General features: G+C 40.5%; 1 protein-coding gene across 32 annotated transcripts in view; it reads left to right on the forward strand.

Annotated features, from left to right (window-relative positions):
- The window catches only part of PARD3 (par-3 family cell polarity regulator), a 651639-nt gene that overhangs the window by 101418 nt on the left and 534214 nt on the right, over positions 1 to 16007 (forward strand). For 31 of the 32 annotated variants that reach the window (XM_049099647.1, XM_025478491.3, XM_025478472.3 and 28 more), the window contains exon 2: positions 12158 to 12259. The exons of the other annotated variant lie outside the window; for it this stretch is intronic. Coding sequence is in view for 30 of the 31 variants with exons in the window: in XM_025478491.3 (XP_025334276.1) it covers positions 12158 to 12259 (102 nt within the window). In the remaining variant the exon portion in view is untranslated. The remainder of the gene's footprint in view (positions 1 to 12157; positions 12260 to 16007) is intronic. 32 annotated transcript variants of the gene reach the window in all.

Here is a 16007-nt window from a genome sequence, read left to right on the forward strand (position 1 = left end):
TTGCAAAGAGATATTAGCCAGGATTTGAAATTTGAGTAAGGTTTTCACAAGCGAGGAGATATAGGTATGGCTTTCCAAGATAGGACAAACAAGCTATATAACAAATTTGAACCACTAGGAGATCCCCATGGGCTGACTAGCTTATATCTTGGGATTTGAGAGTGAGTGAGTGTGTGTGTGTGTGTGTGTGTGTGTGTGAATGTGTGTGAATACCCTTTGTCTGTCTTGCTCCTTTCCCTGCTGAGAGCTGACACACACCTTCCTTTCTTCCTTCCTTCCAGAGATGTCCATGGTAATAAGACTCAGAAGCACTATCTGGTCTTGGGCAAATCTTTTTTTTTTTTTTTTTTTTTTTGCCGGGGGGGGGGGGTGCAAGTCTTTTGAAGATTCCATTATAGATCCCTCCCTTGACTGATGATAGGAGTATTCTGGGAGAAGAAGGAAGCCCCACCTCTGACAGCAGTGCTGGGGACACATTGGAAACAGAGCCCTCCAGCCTTCCAAGTGGCTGAGCCACAGACCACATTTTGAGTACTGTAGTCCAGTGTCCATTGCCTGGGGGCCATTCTCGTGTTATGATATTGTGGTCCTGTGCCACTCTGCCCTGGACCCCACAAAGTGTGGGGTGTGCTGGCCTTGAGTGTAGGGGCCCACAGGATACAGCTGGGTAGCTGTTTGCCCAGCCTTATAAGGAGGAGGTTGGAGGTAGCTGTGAGTCCTCTGTTGGAATTCAGTTTTCTTACAGTCTCCTCTTCTGTATTAGGGATATTCTGATTCAGTCATGTTTAGTGCTGCCAGGTGTAAGGAATTAGTTATGTACTTTAAGTGATTTGCGAGTTTCTTTAAGAAAAATTGGGAGGTGGTTTTTGGATTAAGTAATACGAGGGGGTAGTGGAGAGCTGCTTTGGGGTCAAGTTTTTGTTGGTTTGTTTTAGAATTCTGAGCTAGTTAGAGTTATCATGTTGCAGTGAGGTTTTTTTTCCCAGGTCAGAGAAATTCTTTCTGGTCTGAGTCAGCCTATCTTGTTTGCTGGTTGGAGAGTAAATACATGAGGGTAGGTTTTTCTTTTGTTAGGCTGGGTGAGTGACCTTAAGGATTTTTTAGGTTGGTTATTTCTTTTGTAAGCACACAAAAAATTTTAACATTTTCATTAGACTATATAGTAGTTACTGTCATAACTGCACGAGTATTGAGGGCCACTGTGGCTATACTGTGGGTCTCTACCTTGAGGTATCCTAGGCACTATTTTAATGTTTATAGGGTTTTTTGTTTGTTTGTTTTCCTCCAGTTTTTAATCCAACACTGCCTGGTGCATGACTGGAATGAAGTACTTAAATCTGTATATTTTGATAGGTAACATGGTGTGAAGCACAACTTCCTCATGTGGAAGTCAAGTATATTAACTGGTGGGTGATATATTTTTCATTCTTCATTTTTTCTCATTCTAAGAAAAAAAAAAGGAAAAGAGGACTTTGGGGGCACCTGCGTGGCTCAGTCAAATGCCCCACTCTTGGTTTTGGCTCAGGTCCTGATCTCATGAGTCCTGAGATTAAGCCCTGTGTGGGGCTCAGCGCAGAGTCTGCTTGTCCCTTCCTCTCCTCTCTACCCCTCCCCATGCAGGCATTCTCTCTCTCTTTCTCTCTTTAAAAAGAAAGAAGAGTACTTTATCCTGGTCAGTTTTTCCCTTCCAGATTTGTTCCTCTGACAAGCCTGTTCGATCATCCTGCAAGAGACAATTGTACCAAAAAGGGCAAAGCAGGAATTTTAAAAGTCGGAGTAATATCGGAGTTCCCTTTCCCCTTCAACTTCAGTTACACGCGTGATCTCTCCAATAACTTTCCCATTCTCCAGTCCTCTCATCTATAAATGGAGCTGAAGACATGATGTACTCAGGAGGGTGGCCCCCCCACTGGCCCTTTGTAGAGTAAGGGTGGAGGAGTGAGTGTACCACGTTCATAGTGTGATGCTTGCAAAACTTGTGTATAAAGGTGTTTCAGTTCTGGAGTGAATATCCTATAGATCTTATATCATCTTTTAAGGAGGGACGTAGGCTTGGATCTATTGCATATATATTACTTCACATTTTCCCTTCCTTTAGACAAGCCTTCTGTTGATTGACTACCAGCTCATCAGGTAACAATACTGGCCATCCCCTTGCCCTTACAAGTTCTTACATTCACTAGGACTAAAGTGGGGAGAACTCGGGTGGCCAGGTTGAGCAAAGATGAGCTTTTGTCTTACCCTCCTTTCCCTGGGTTCTAGGCAGGTTATCTAGGCTTCATCTCACTTCCGCCTGGCATTTCAGGCCAGGGATGCTGTGGGCTGACCTGTGTGGGTGAGGATGAAGGTGTTTATATTGGAATTTGGGTTCCTTTTGGCTGTAAAGCTTAAAAGTACATGGATGTCTTCTTTCTCCACATCTAAGATGTTGTCTGAGATGTCAGCTAGAATAAGCACACAGCCTTTCTAGATCTAGCTCTGAGAATCAGGAGATACAGTGTTGAATGGGGGCTGTTGATCCCGACATGGCACAGCATGCCCATGGCATTTCATTTGGCAATTAGGAGAGTACGAGTCTGTTGGTTGACTGTATTCTCTGAGAAACTCTTGTTTAAATTTTTTCACTTATCTAATAGGATTATTACCTTTATTTTTACACATTATTTATGCAACATGGTGCATTGTTCTTTGTTCTATGCTAAAAAAAAGGATGATGGTTCCTGCCTTCAGGGGACTTAATCTAGAGGTAAACAAACAGCACATATATGTGGTCTAGATAAATACTTGGAGGTTGGAGTACATTTCACAGGGGAGGTGGTTTTTGATTTAGATTTGAGAAGGTAATATACAATTTGCAGAGTTGGAGCAGTGGAGATGAAAGTGTTCCAGGTGTATGGAATAGAATGAACAAAAACTTTGGGTTAACTAATTTCACAAAACTGATATTTATTGAGCATCTACTCTGTCTCAGGCACTATACCTAGTGCTTGGGGTTTATCAGTGTTGAGGACTATCTGGGAGGACTGAAGGACCATGATGGGAGCCAAGGGAAGCCTGGAAACTCAAGCTTGGGAAGAGTGGGTGCTAGGACAGGGATGTTGGATTTTAACCTTTTGAAATGTCGTAAGTCACTGCAAATGACTTCTGTCACAAGACAGGGACATGATGAAATGGTATTTTGTGAAGATAATTATGTAGCAAGATACAGGACAGGATTGAAAAGGTCAGAATCTAGAAGCAGTGAGATGAGTTTGGAAGGTAATTATATTATTCAGAATAAGAGATGAAAGGAAGAAATCCATCTATATGGTTTTCACAGGAACAGTATATATGTATGTGTGCATGGTAATCATTTTTTTATTATTTTTTAAAGATTTTTATTTATTTATTTATTCATAGAGACAGAGAGAGAGGCAGAGACACAGGCAGAGGGAGAAGCAGGCTCCATGCAGGGAGCCTGATGCAGGACTCTATCCAGGGTCTCCAGGATCACGCCCCGGGCTGTAGGCGGCGCTAAACCCCTGAGCCACCGGGGCTGCCCCTTCGTAATCATTTTTAAGGTGGAGTAACATCTGGCTGATTTAAGAAGTGTGGGTGAAATCATTAAACCCATAAATTTATGAGCTAAACATGATATGTAATAATATGTAGTAGAAATTCAAAGTATTTCAGCCCCCACGCTGCCCCAGTTCCAAATCACAAATTTTGAGTTCTCAGACTTTGGTGTGCATTTGGATCACCTGGAAGGCTAGTTAAAATACAGGTTGCTGGGCCCCACCTTGAGAGACTTTGATTCAGTTGGCCCAGGAGGAGTCTGAGCATTAGCATTTCTGACTAGGTCCCAGTGATAATGCTGAAATGTTCTACTCTGAGAACCAGAGCTTTAAATTATGGATGAGATTAGAACATGTGCTATAATATTAAGGTGAGTGGTTTTTCAAACTTTAACCGTCAAAACTTTTTTATTAAAAGAAATATGTTACGTACCTCTCCATTATACAAAATATAAAGAGATTGGGAAGAGGGACTACAATCAGAAGACAGCTACTCTGATGCCCTTGTTTGAAAAGAATCCATGTGGGTTTGAGAAAGGCTAGGACATGAATCAGGAGACCTGGCTGGAGTCCTGCCCAGTGGCGTTTATTCATTGTGACCTCTTTTCAGCAACTTAGGCCTTTGGTTTCATGCTGTTACTTTCTTTTTTGATTGACATATTAAATGAAGCCAGTCACTCTTCAAGGAAGGCATTGGGTTTGTGGTTTGCCCTGTGTTATGTGTGGAGGTGAGGTGGTGGGATGTGTGTTGGGTGTGGTTTGGGATGGAAAAGTGAGAAGCAGAGGAGTGCACTTGCTATTAAATATTAGATACCCCCTTATTGTGATAGAGGTTCCTCTTTTATTGTTGAACATCAGCTATGTTCTCAGACCATCTGTGTTGTTATTAAGAAGGCAACAGAAAAATCTGTTTAATGTCAACACTATTACAACAAAATTGAAAATGGGTCCTATGATTTGAATTTATACTAAAAGATAAGCATTTTTGAAATGGGGCTGAATAAAGTAGGTAAATTCAAAACTAGATATATCACTTCTATCTTGAAATACCAAAGATTCATTTTTAAAAAAGGACTATAGGGTGTGTTTTAAAAAATATTTTATTTTGGGTTTAAGTAAATTAGATACCAAGGGAATCTAGACTGTGATCCAATTTCAGTTCATTGTGCTCTTCTGTTGACTTCAAAAATGAAATGTTTTTTTGTTGAATCATTAGCTGACTTCATTTGTCTTGGCCACCTCATTATCCTCTGGCTAATAGGATTGATGGATGCTACACTTCAGGCTGTGTGCTGTGCCTGTTATTTTCAGAAATTTTTCAAACTGTTTCTCTCTAGTCTTTTTGTTTCCTAATATTATGGATGTACATAGTAAGAGAGTAGTGCTAGGATTTTTAGGAAAAGACTGGTGTCTACTCCCTGAGAGGTGGCCTTTTCCAACTCTTGCACTTGATTCTTTCGATATTACCTCCACATTTCTGTATAAACTTCTTATATTGCTTTGTTGTTGTCATCATGTTTTGACTTAGCATGGAAGATTTAACCCAGTTTCACTGCTCCATATGTGCTTTCCCCCATTTTCTTGCAGCCGCTCCTTGGGTTTCTGTTTCTGTCTGGAGAGACAGGTTTCTCTTTCTCTCTGTCTCTCTGTCTTTCTCTCTCTCTCTCACACACACACACACACATGAATGCACACACATACTTTTTAGAATTCCTTCCCTCAAAAGAAATTATGAATTTGACTAAATATTTGATGTTCACATTATTTTCATTATTAAAAGCTGCTCAGATCTGAACTGTGTATGATAGATACATTGGTGACATTTTCTTTACAAGTGGTGTTTTCCCTGGAATGAATAATCCTTTTTCCTTTGTTTGGTCTTCTGTGAATTTACAACCAATTCTACTCCAGGCTGACCATGTAGTTAAAGTAACATCTTGGTGGGGGTGTTTTATTACAGGGGATACTCTTTCAGCTTTATCTTAAAAACATCTCATTTGGAGCTTCTGGCCTGTGCCCATGTGGACTGGACAGCTTCCAACCTGGTGCCCAGCTGACATCCTGGATCAACCCCACATCATCCTGGGGCTTCTCCTCTGTGTGACATTCCCTATTTTTGTATGCTATGCCATCCTCATTCATGATTTATTTCCTGGGAACACATCTTCCAGTGTTTTCCCTAAGAAAGGTGTGGAGACAGTAATTTTTGGAGAAATAGCATTTCTAGAAATATTTTTCCTCTACCTTTGCACTTTATTGATGGTGATTGGGTGAGGTATAGTATTCTTGGTTGGGGATCATTTCTCTTAGGAATTTTGAAGACAGTGTTCCATTGTCATCTGGATTACAGTGTTGCTCTTGAGAAGGCCAAACTCATTCTGATTCCTTACCCATTCATTATAGTACCTGTATTTTACTTTCTGGAGTTTTGGTTTGGTTTATCTTCTGCTTGTCTTCTCCGTTCTGTGGTTCTGATGTGCCTTGGCATATGCCCTTATGTTGGGTTCTCTATTGGCCTTTTTAATATGGAAATTATTGTCATTATGGGGAACTAACTTGAAATGTTTTTTTGTTTTTATTTTTCCTGTTCTCTTTTTCTAGAACTTCTGTTATTCAGCAGCTTGACTTACTAGTCTTCTATTTTATTACATACTTCATCTTTTTTTCCTTTACTTTCTGGGGAGATTTCTTCAATTCCTTTCTACTCTTCTAATTTTTCACTTGAAGTGTTTTTAACTTTTTTTTTTTTAAACTTCTAAGAGCATTTTGTTTGGCTTTCCTCTCTGTTTTTTTCCTTTCCTCTTTCCCTCTCCTTTCAACATCCTTTGCCATCAGGATGTACCATCACCTGAAATTCTCCTGTGTATCAGTGATGGATTTGTATTATTATTATTTTTTTACAACTGTCTTCTCTTTTATACAGCCATGTTTTTCTTTTCTTTCTTTTTTTTTTTTTTAAGATTTTATTTCTTTATGAGAGACGAGAGAGAGAGAGAGAGAGAGAGAGAGAGAGAGAGAGACAGACACAGGCAGAGGGAGAAGCAGGCTCCATGCAGGGAGCCTGATGTGGGACTTGATGCCGGGTCTCCAGGATCAGGCCCTGGGCTGAAGGCAGCACTAAACTGCTGAGCCACCCGGGCTGCTCAAGTGTGTTTTCTATTTGTTTCGGCATTTTATCCATCCTTGGGGCTTTCCTCAGGATCCAGTCCTTGCTCATTGGCTAAATATAACAGACCATTGAGTCCAGGCAAAGGCCCAAAAACATGAGCTGCACAGGAGGGCCACCTGGCTGTCTAAATTCCTCTGGCCTTTGCTCTTCAGGTGGTCAGATGCCCAGGAAGAGATCTTCCAGCCTCTTGTCCAGGTGGCCTATACCCAGTGGCCAGTATTCTGGGAACTTGTGGAAGCAGAGAGCTGGATTTCTCAGCATTCAGTGTGTAAATGTTCACTCATCTCTCCCCCATCTTTAAATACCTTTGTGGTTGCTCTGCCTCAATTCCCCACTTCTGATCCTCAGTCATACCCCCCAGGATGCTACTGGGGTGGTCATGGTACTGTGTGGAGTCAGGACAGAAACCTGGGCTTTGCTGCTTAAAGAAACTTTCAGCCCATCCTGCTGTTTTTCCTACCATGTTCATTTCCTGTCTTCTGAGGTACTTGGTTTCCCCCATTCCAGAGCAGCTGAAGAGGTCACATTGTTGCCTGGTTCCCCACACAGTCAGCTTGGGGTTCACTTTCTTGGGTTTGCTCCATGTGATATCATTAGTCTGGCTTCCCAGCCTCTAGCAGTTTCTTTCTGTTGTCTTGGTTTTTGTGGGGATATACCGTGATAAATATGCCTCTACTGCAGTTTCAATGAGCTCTCAGGAAGGAGGCAGAGTACATGTGGGTCTCCCTGACAGGGTGTTTGTCATATGGTGAGTTTTGTGTTCATAGTTTAATGAATAAACCCTGCCACTCCTTCCTGCCTGCTCATACCTGTCCTTCAGCTCAGAGTGATCTCCGTGTTCTTCCTTCCTCCAGCCTGCTTATTATAAACCCTTCCTGAATCTTTCCAAGCAAAAATAATCTTACCTTCCTCTGTACTCAAAGCATTTTTATGTCTGCTTTTCTTATGATGCATGGTCAGCCTCTTTTGACTTTTTGTTTAAGTCTTATCTGATAAATTTTAATTTCTCACAGAGGGCATTGAGTGTTGTTTGCTCTCACCCAGTGTTTTCAAATAGTAATTAATTTTCAAATTAATGTGAATTCAGTCATCCTTTTATAGGCTTATATTTACATATATATTTTCATTTGAAAATTTGGCAGGACGTAGACCATTGCTACATGCATGGTCATTGCAAGAGTAGGGTACCACTGTTTCTAATTGCAGATACTTTCCTTGAAACTTGCATGGGTGTGAAATAGACAGGGGGTGTGTATTTCACAGGCCCCAACTCACAGAATTTCATTGCTTTGTTGCATAATGTGATGATGCTGTCTGTAGAGTTGGAGAGCTTTCCTTATGGAGCCATCTTTCATTAGGTTTTTCCCTCTACTGTTTGCTCTTACTGTATACTGGAATAGACTGGGCCATAGCATTGCAGCTTGCATTTTATCAAATTACACACCCGTGCTTTTATTCTCAGTTGGTCTTAGAAATAAATGTTCCCTCCACCTCCTTCCCCTCCCGCCTTAAGCCAGGTTCCAGCCCCTGTTCTTAGTGAGAGCAGTGTTTCTTCCTGTGATTTTGTCCCCAGATTTCTTCTTTGTGGCTGGCTCTTGGGGACCCTTGGGATGTTTGCTTCTTGGTAGCCCTCTCTTCACTCACTTGATACAAACTTCATTCCTTGTTTCTTGCTCATGTGTAATTGATTTTTGGTTGTCATAATGTAGAATTATTGCTTAGTGTTTAAATCTTTGGTTATTTTAAATGCATTAATCCTAAGTGAGACAGATTCTTGCTTTTTTAAATTGAGTGTTATATTTGTTTTTTAACCTAATGACATGTATGCTTATAGTAGGATTCGTGTTTCTTGGTATTTTTAGAAGTGTCTTATCACAACTTTTTGTTCAATTACATTTTTAAGTTTCTATAGCTGGGACAACAATGACTTCTGCGATTAATATTTCAAACATTTTAGTGTAAACTACCAAAATAGGATCAACAAATACACTCTTTTTAAGAAAATTTTCCCTTATGGATTCTTCATTATTCCATTGAAAACACAGCAAATCCTCTGTTTATTGATAGAGAATTGTGTTTATGGAAGCTGTCAGTTAAAATCTCCTAAGAGATTACTGTTCTAAGGAGTTGTATTTCTCACTGGCAAAAATATCCTTCCTGGATTTTATACCCTTGTGGGAAGAGGTCAATTTTATGTGCCCTGCTTAGATCTGATTTTTTTTTTTTTTTTTTATAGTGTAGTATGCTCTGTTGGATTAGTGCTGGTTTCCTTCTCAGTTTTTTCTCTCCAGATAGTTACTATTCAGCACATATTATGGAGTGGCATTTAATAAGTGCTGGCCTGATAAATGTTTTGACATGGTGTTGTCATGGCTACTTACATAGCTGACCATTGAATCAGGACCTTTCTGGAGGCAGGAGACAAGAACTGAATCTCAGAATTAGACAAGACTTTGATCAGCTAGTTGAAAGATTATAAGCCAGACTTAAAGAGTTTTTGAAGTGGAGGAGAGTGACAAGAGGTATAACATTCCGCTGATAGACCATGGACAATGGGTCTTGGGAATGGACCATTATATTAAGCAACATGGAGACTGTCAGTAACCTTGATGGATGGTTTTGGGATTGTTGTGGGGAGGAAACTTCATTGGAACAGGATTATGAGAGAAGAAGAATCTGAAACAACAAATCTTTAAAGCATTTTGCCATAAAGAGAATCAGAGAGTTGGTCAAGTGACTAGAGGGTAAAGTAGGGTCAATAGAAGGTTTTGTACTATTTTAGTATGTGAAAAATACAATATCAACAGCTTTTAAAGGTTCAACATTTACATCTGAGTACTATTTTCCGGACTACTGTGGTTTTTAGAAACATTAACAGGCTGGAGATGGATTTCTAACCTGTCTTCTAAGCTGAGCTTTCTGGTCAGGAAAAGCTCTTGGAGAAGACGATGACTGAGGTGCGTCGTGATCGATGAGGGGTTAGCCTGAATGGTAAGGTGTTTTTGCCGGTAGTGGAGGAGAGGATGGCTAGTTATGCAGGACTTAATGCAGGCTGTGAAAGGGGAACTAACTGGTGGAGAAAGGTTGGAACACAGCAGGTTCTTTTTTTTTTTTTTTTTAAAGATTTTATTTATTTATTCATAAGACACACACACACACACACACACACACACACACACACAGAGGCAGAGACGAAGGCAGAGGGAGAAGCGGGCTCCGTGTACCGGGAGCCCGACGTGGGATTCGATTCCGGGTCTCCAGGATCGTGCCCTGGGCCAAAGGCAGGCGCCAAACCGCTGCGCCACCCAGGGATCCCAACACAGCAGGTTCTGAAAGAGAAGTCAAGGGGTTGAGAAAATTGTTAGGAGGGAATTTATTTCAAAGGAGTAGCTCCAGATATGATAGAAAGGCTGTAGGTTATGATCTCATATGGAGAGAGTGGGGAGTATTGGGAAGTGAGAGGTCAGCCTGCTTTATTGTGTATTAAAAGTGTTTTAGAAATGAAAGTTGATGTTTTAGGTGATTAGGCCATCCGACAGATTTCTTGAGGGGAAGTGGAGGGCAGGATGGCTCTGTTCTAAGGGGCTAGGGAATGATGATTAGGATTTGCCTCCAGGATATTAATTATTTCTGATTTCTCTTGGTGGGTTAATGCCATTTGGTAATGAAGAGTAGGAGAATGGTTTATTTGGGGACTCTGTTCTTTGATGGCTCAAAAATGTAGAAATGACAAATTCTGGAGCACTGTTGGACTCATAGCAGCAGGTTTCCTAAGGACTCCCTAGACAACATTGTAATCCAAGAATCATGTGGACTCAGACTGAAGAAAGAAGTGTGTGTGTGTGGTATGTTGTGTGTTTTCCATAGTCTGTGTTCTGGATGAACAGGCAATTTGAATACTGACTCATTTTTTTAAGGATTGATTGATTGATTGATGACACACAGAGAGAGGCAGAGACCTAGGCAGAGGGAGAAGCAGGCTCCCAGTGGGAAGCCTGATGTGGGAATCAATCCCAGGATCATGACCTGAGCCAAAGGCAGACGCTCAACCACTGAGCCACTCAGGTGCCCGCTGACTCTCCTTTAAAAGAAGTCTAGATAAATGAGGGTGTGGAGTAACTATAGGCTATTTGCATTAGTAGTTTTTATGGTAATGTTTAATAATTTTGAGAATTAGGATTTGAGCTGCTTTCTATGCTGGTGAAAAAGTGACAAGATTGGTGATTCAGCATTTTTACTAAGTGTTCTGTTTCGGTGATTCTCAGGTGTTAGAGATTCTCTTAGAGGGCTTCTTATGGCTCTGGATTCTTTGGCCTCAAGGTGTGAGTTGGGAGATGTAGGGTAGGGCTCAAGCATCTGTAGTCTAAAATCACTTGTCTTAAAAAAAAAAAAAATAAATAAAATCACTTGTCTTTCCTCTTCTCTGCCAATCTTTGCCTTAAGAAAGAGCCATACCAGATGTTGCTGTTCAGATGAGAAAAGTGGAGTGTTAACTTGAATTGAACTTTTTAATAGTAATTCTGTGTTGTGGATAATTCAGTAGCTAATGGTAAAAGATATAGCTTAGTATATTTTTACTTGAGTGTGCAAATGAGAATGATTATAAAAATTTAAAATGAGTATGTTCTCTTCAAATAATTTTAAAGCATGGTTTTATATTATAGTGTGTGTGGATATGTATGTATGAATACATATATGTGTTTGTATATGTGTGTGTATACATATGTGTGTGTGCACACACCCCCCCTCTGAAGAAATTTACAAAATTTAAAATGGAGTCCTTTGTCTTCTTTCTCTCCTCAGTCCCACTCTCCAGATATAACCACTGCATATTTCAGTGTGTATTTTTGGGGACATTTTTATATGTACATGTACAATTGTATGTAAATTTGTCTTTACAAAAATACTCAAAGCACACACATTATTCTGAGCTTGCTTTTGTTCACTCATGGTTTTGTCAACCTTCCTTTGTGTCGTATACTTAGACCTGTTTGTAGAGCTTACTTTGCGCCACTGGTGTTTTTTTCCCCCAGATAGGCTGTGATATGAGTTTTTCAGACATGCAACATATGTTGCTTGCTTATTAGAATATCTGTATGGATTGGACTGAGAGGATTAATATTTCATATTGGACAATGAGAAACCCAGAGTACTTTAATAAACCATTGTTTCTTATGCAATGACTTGTGCTGGTTTCTATAGTTTCTGTCCTAGCAGCATATCAGCAGCTACGCCAAAGGGGAGAGAGTGTGCATGAGTCCCTCATAAAAGAAAAGGAAAATTGACTCAACAGTAGGGATACAGAACTACCTGGATTTTTAGCAATATTGTCAATGTTGTCAATTCCTTTTTATGGGCAGGAAATTATTACAGGTTAAGTTGTTGCATTTCCTTTTGATGATGCTAGCTTGCTGTATTCTGTTCTTCTCTACAGGATCCAAACTACTGGATACAGGTGCACCGACTTGAACATGGAGATGGAGGAATACTAGACCTTGATGACACCCTCTGTGATGTAGCAGATGATAAAGACAGAGTGAGTTTAAGTCCAGGGAAGCTGTTCAGGATGCATTAGTGAAGACTGGGGGCTGGCGGGGAGGGGGGGGAGAAGGGGGTGGCGCATGTACATGGGAGTCCTTCCTTTTCTGATTAGACAATTTGCTTTAAAGAACATTTGGGCCACCCACTTTGGTATGTTTGTTTTATAACTAGTATTGTGAGTCTTCACTACCCTGAACTTTGGGGTATAATGCTTTTCTTGACACCTGCGCTTTATTAAGTTTACTATGTTTTAGAATTTTAAAGTTGCAATTTTTTGAATGGAAATCTCTTTTAAAGGTTTGCCTGACATTTTTGTTTTAACCAAACCTGCCATCTTTCTTGACAACTGAGGTCTGTTTCCATGTGTGGGGATGCAAAATCTCTGAGTTCTGATCTAAGCCCTGGCCCATCCCTGCAGCTGGCCTGTTTGGTTTGCCGCCTGCCCACTCTGGAGCAGGTGCTCTCCAGGTGTCCTCTGGTGTGAGCTCTGCTTTCAGAGGGCTGTACTTTCCGTGGTGTTGCTCTTAGTGGCTTTTTTTACTGCAGTGCCACCTTCAGTGTTGTCTATGGTTTTGGCATCACGAACGTGGCCACCCACAGGCACATTCATCTGTGTCCACCCTTTCGTCTGTGCTCTTAGAGGGAATGAGGGAGGGGAAGGAGAGGACGTGTGATGCTCAAGATTTTAAGACTTTGTGACATGATATTTGGCTCTGCATGTAGAAGTCACCAAATTATTACGAGGTGATGGGGCTTGAGCAGGCTTTGGCCATACCCTTGTTTGTGTTCTGGTTGTGATGAAGTTACCGAAGGGCTGCCAGCTGCACACACGGTGTATCATCATGTGTGTAACGGCACAGGATAGGTTAAACCAGTGAGGTGGTATCATGGAGTTGGAAGATGGTAACGTTGTCTCATACTTACTGTGGTTCTTCATGAGGAGTGCTCTCTCTCCCTCCCTATCTCTCCCTTCCTCCCTGTGCCCACCTTCCTTCTCCCCTTCCTCCTCCTCCCCTTCTCTCTGTCTCTCCCACACCCCCGCCCCCTCCTGTACTGCCCCTTTGCTTCATTTTCCCTCCGTTCCTGTACTTAGCTGGTTGCTGGCTGAACACAGTTGTCTCATCTTCTCTCCTTCTGCTTTCCTGACAGCATAGCACCTGGTTCAGAATTGGCAGCTGTCCTCTATGTGTTCTTGAACTCTTAAGGAGAATGAAAAATTTCAGGTACCAGATAGTGTGTCAATTCAGGGATATTTGATTCAATAGCACCTGCCATTGTAGGGTATGTCCCATGGTTGATGTTATTGTTTAGGTCTTTGGGGTAATTTGTTACTCAGCAACTGAAATAATACTCTTCTTTCAGCATAACTATTGGGTTACACACAACAATGGAAGAAGCGACAGATTATGATCTTCTAAAATAGTTGCTGTTAAAATCAGAGGATACTTAAACTTTTATTTTACATTTTATAGATTTGAGAGAAGAGAAGAGAGAATGAGGTGGGGCAGGGCAGAGAGAGGAGGAGAGAGAAAATCTCAAGCAGACTCCCTGCTGAGTGTGGAGCCCCACTTGGGGCTCGATCCTAGGACCCTGAGATCACAATCTGAGCTGAAATCGAGAGTCAGACACTTAACTAACTGTGCCACTGACACGCCCCTGAATAATAATGTTTTGAATATTAATAAATGAAGTATTTAGAGAGTTTTACATCATGCAGATTAAATTCAATTTCCAAATAGAAAAAAAAATGCTAGAGAATACAAGTACCATATACTGAAAGATCATTGTTTTATTTGCTCAGAGATATTATTTACTTTTTGTATTTATGTTTATAAATATTTAAATATTTAAATATATATGTGATTAAATTTTTGAATGAGCTTCTTAAAGGACCCATTTTAAGTTGTAACTATAAAAAAATATAATTAATAATCCAGAATCTTAGTACTGACATTCATGATATTGTCAGATGCCTTTATTCAGACTGAAGGTTTGCATGTAGTCAGTTGTATGGCTCCTTTCCACAGCTTTGAAATTTGACTCTGATTTAATCACCCTGGAGTGTTTTCAGCTATTTTTGGCAGCTACTCCGAGTAAGGATTTTGACACCTGTTTTGCTTTTAGGCTAAAAAAGGCATTACAGTTTTCTTAAATAATAAAATTTCTCTCAAGAGTATCCTGTTTAATGAAAATCCCCCGATCATGTTTAAAATGCAGAAACCTAGCCTAGGGAAATAGAGTCTCTGTTAGCTAGGCCTGGGCATCTGTATTTTATAAACCTTCCATGTGGTATTTGGGGCTGTCAAAGCTTTGAAACTATGGTTTCATAGTCCTGCCATCAGTCTCTGTATTGGGGAAATTTCTTTCAAAGGTGAAAATTATTATTTAAAAAAATATTTTCTTTATTTATTCATGAGAGACACAGAGAGAAAGAAAGGCAGAAACACAGGCAGAAGGAGAATCAGGCTCCCTGCAGGGAGCCCCCATGTGGGGCTTGATCATGAATTCCAGGATCATGCCCTGAGCCGCTGAAGGCAAACGAAGGCAGACGCTCAACCGCTGACCCACTCAGGCGACCCCAAAGGTGTTAACTATCTACCTAGTCACTGAATTTGTGGAATTATGAAGTTATTTTTTATAGAGCGATATTAGGATTAAGAGGCAATCATTTAAAGGATAGCAAAAGAAAATTAAGGTTCCTAATTACTACCTAAGTTTGCTCATTATCCTTTAATTATTAGAGTTTAATGCACAGTACGGAGGAAGTTTTCTTTTAGTACTTCTACAATTCCAGTGACCAGGACTTATTCATGTTTATTCAAAATGGTATTAGCATGGGTTGTCTTGGGTACTTGGAGTAGGTTTGATTTTCTAAGACACAGAATATTCTAGATCTATTTTGAGCATATAAATTTGCCTTGTTTTGTTTGTCTGTTCTCTACATTGCTGCTTTCCAGTCAAAGGAAACAGAGAATCAGAGTGTGCATGCTGTCATGGGGTTTTATTTAGTCTTAGTGTCTGATTCTCAGTTTTCTCAGTTGACGTTTTCCAAATGATAAAAAACTGAAATGGTTTCCATGTTATCTGTAGCACCTATTAGAACAGCTGCACTATGTTTGTCTGTATGAGCTTTCCCAAGTGCCAGGCTGTTTCTTGTCTGAATTTCTTTCTAGGTTGGTCTTAGTTATGATTTTTTATTTTAGTGAACCTTCCCTCAGTTCTTTTCAAATGGGTCTAGGTCATTCCTGTCATTCCTCCATGTCCTACAGTAAAATTTGGAATTTCCAAATAGATCACAGAATAAAAATGTTTTGTACTCACTTCCCTCTGCATGCCAGACACCTGAGACTGACTGATTGTAATTCTGTTAATACAGAGTTCAGGCAGACTGACCAGAAACATAAAAGTTGGGGAGAAGCTCACTTTTGTGCGTGTGATCAGCAAAAAGAGAGTCTTTTCCACTGTCCACTGCCACTGTCTTCCTTTTCATACCTTTGGTGCCGAAGGTGACTTACGATGTGGTAGCAAGCATTTCCTTTGTCATACTTGGGTGTAATTTTGTTTTGATCAAGAATGATATCATGTATATGCTGTGTTGGTGATGACCTTGGGAGGTATCTTCTGTTCCTTGCTCTTTGTGGAGGAAGCGTTGAATGGACTAGTAATTTAAACTCTTTCTGAGAGTTTGTATGAGCTTGAAGAGTGGATGTTGGATGCCAGGCACCACAGAGGATTGTGGTGGA

Source organism: Canis lupus, chromosome 2, assembly GCF_003254725.2.
Source record: "Canis lupus dingo isolate Sandy chromosome 2, ASM325472v2, whole genome shotgun sequence".
Taxonomy (NCBI): domain Eukaryota; kingdom Metazoa; phylum Chordata; class Mammalia; order Carnivora; family Canidae; genus Canis; species Canis lupus.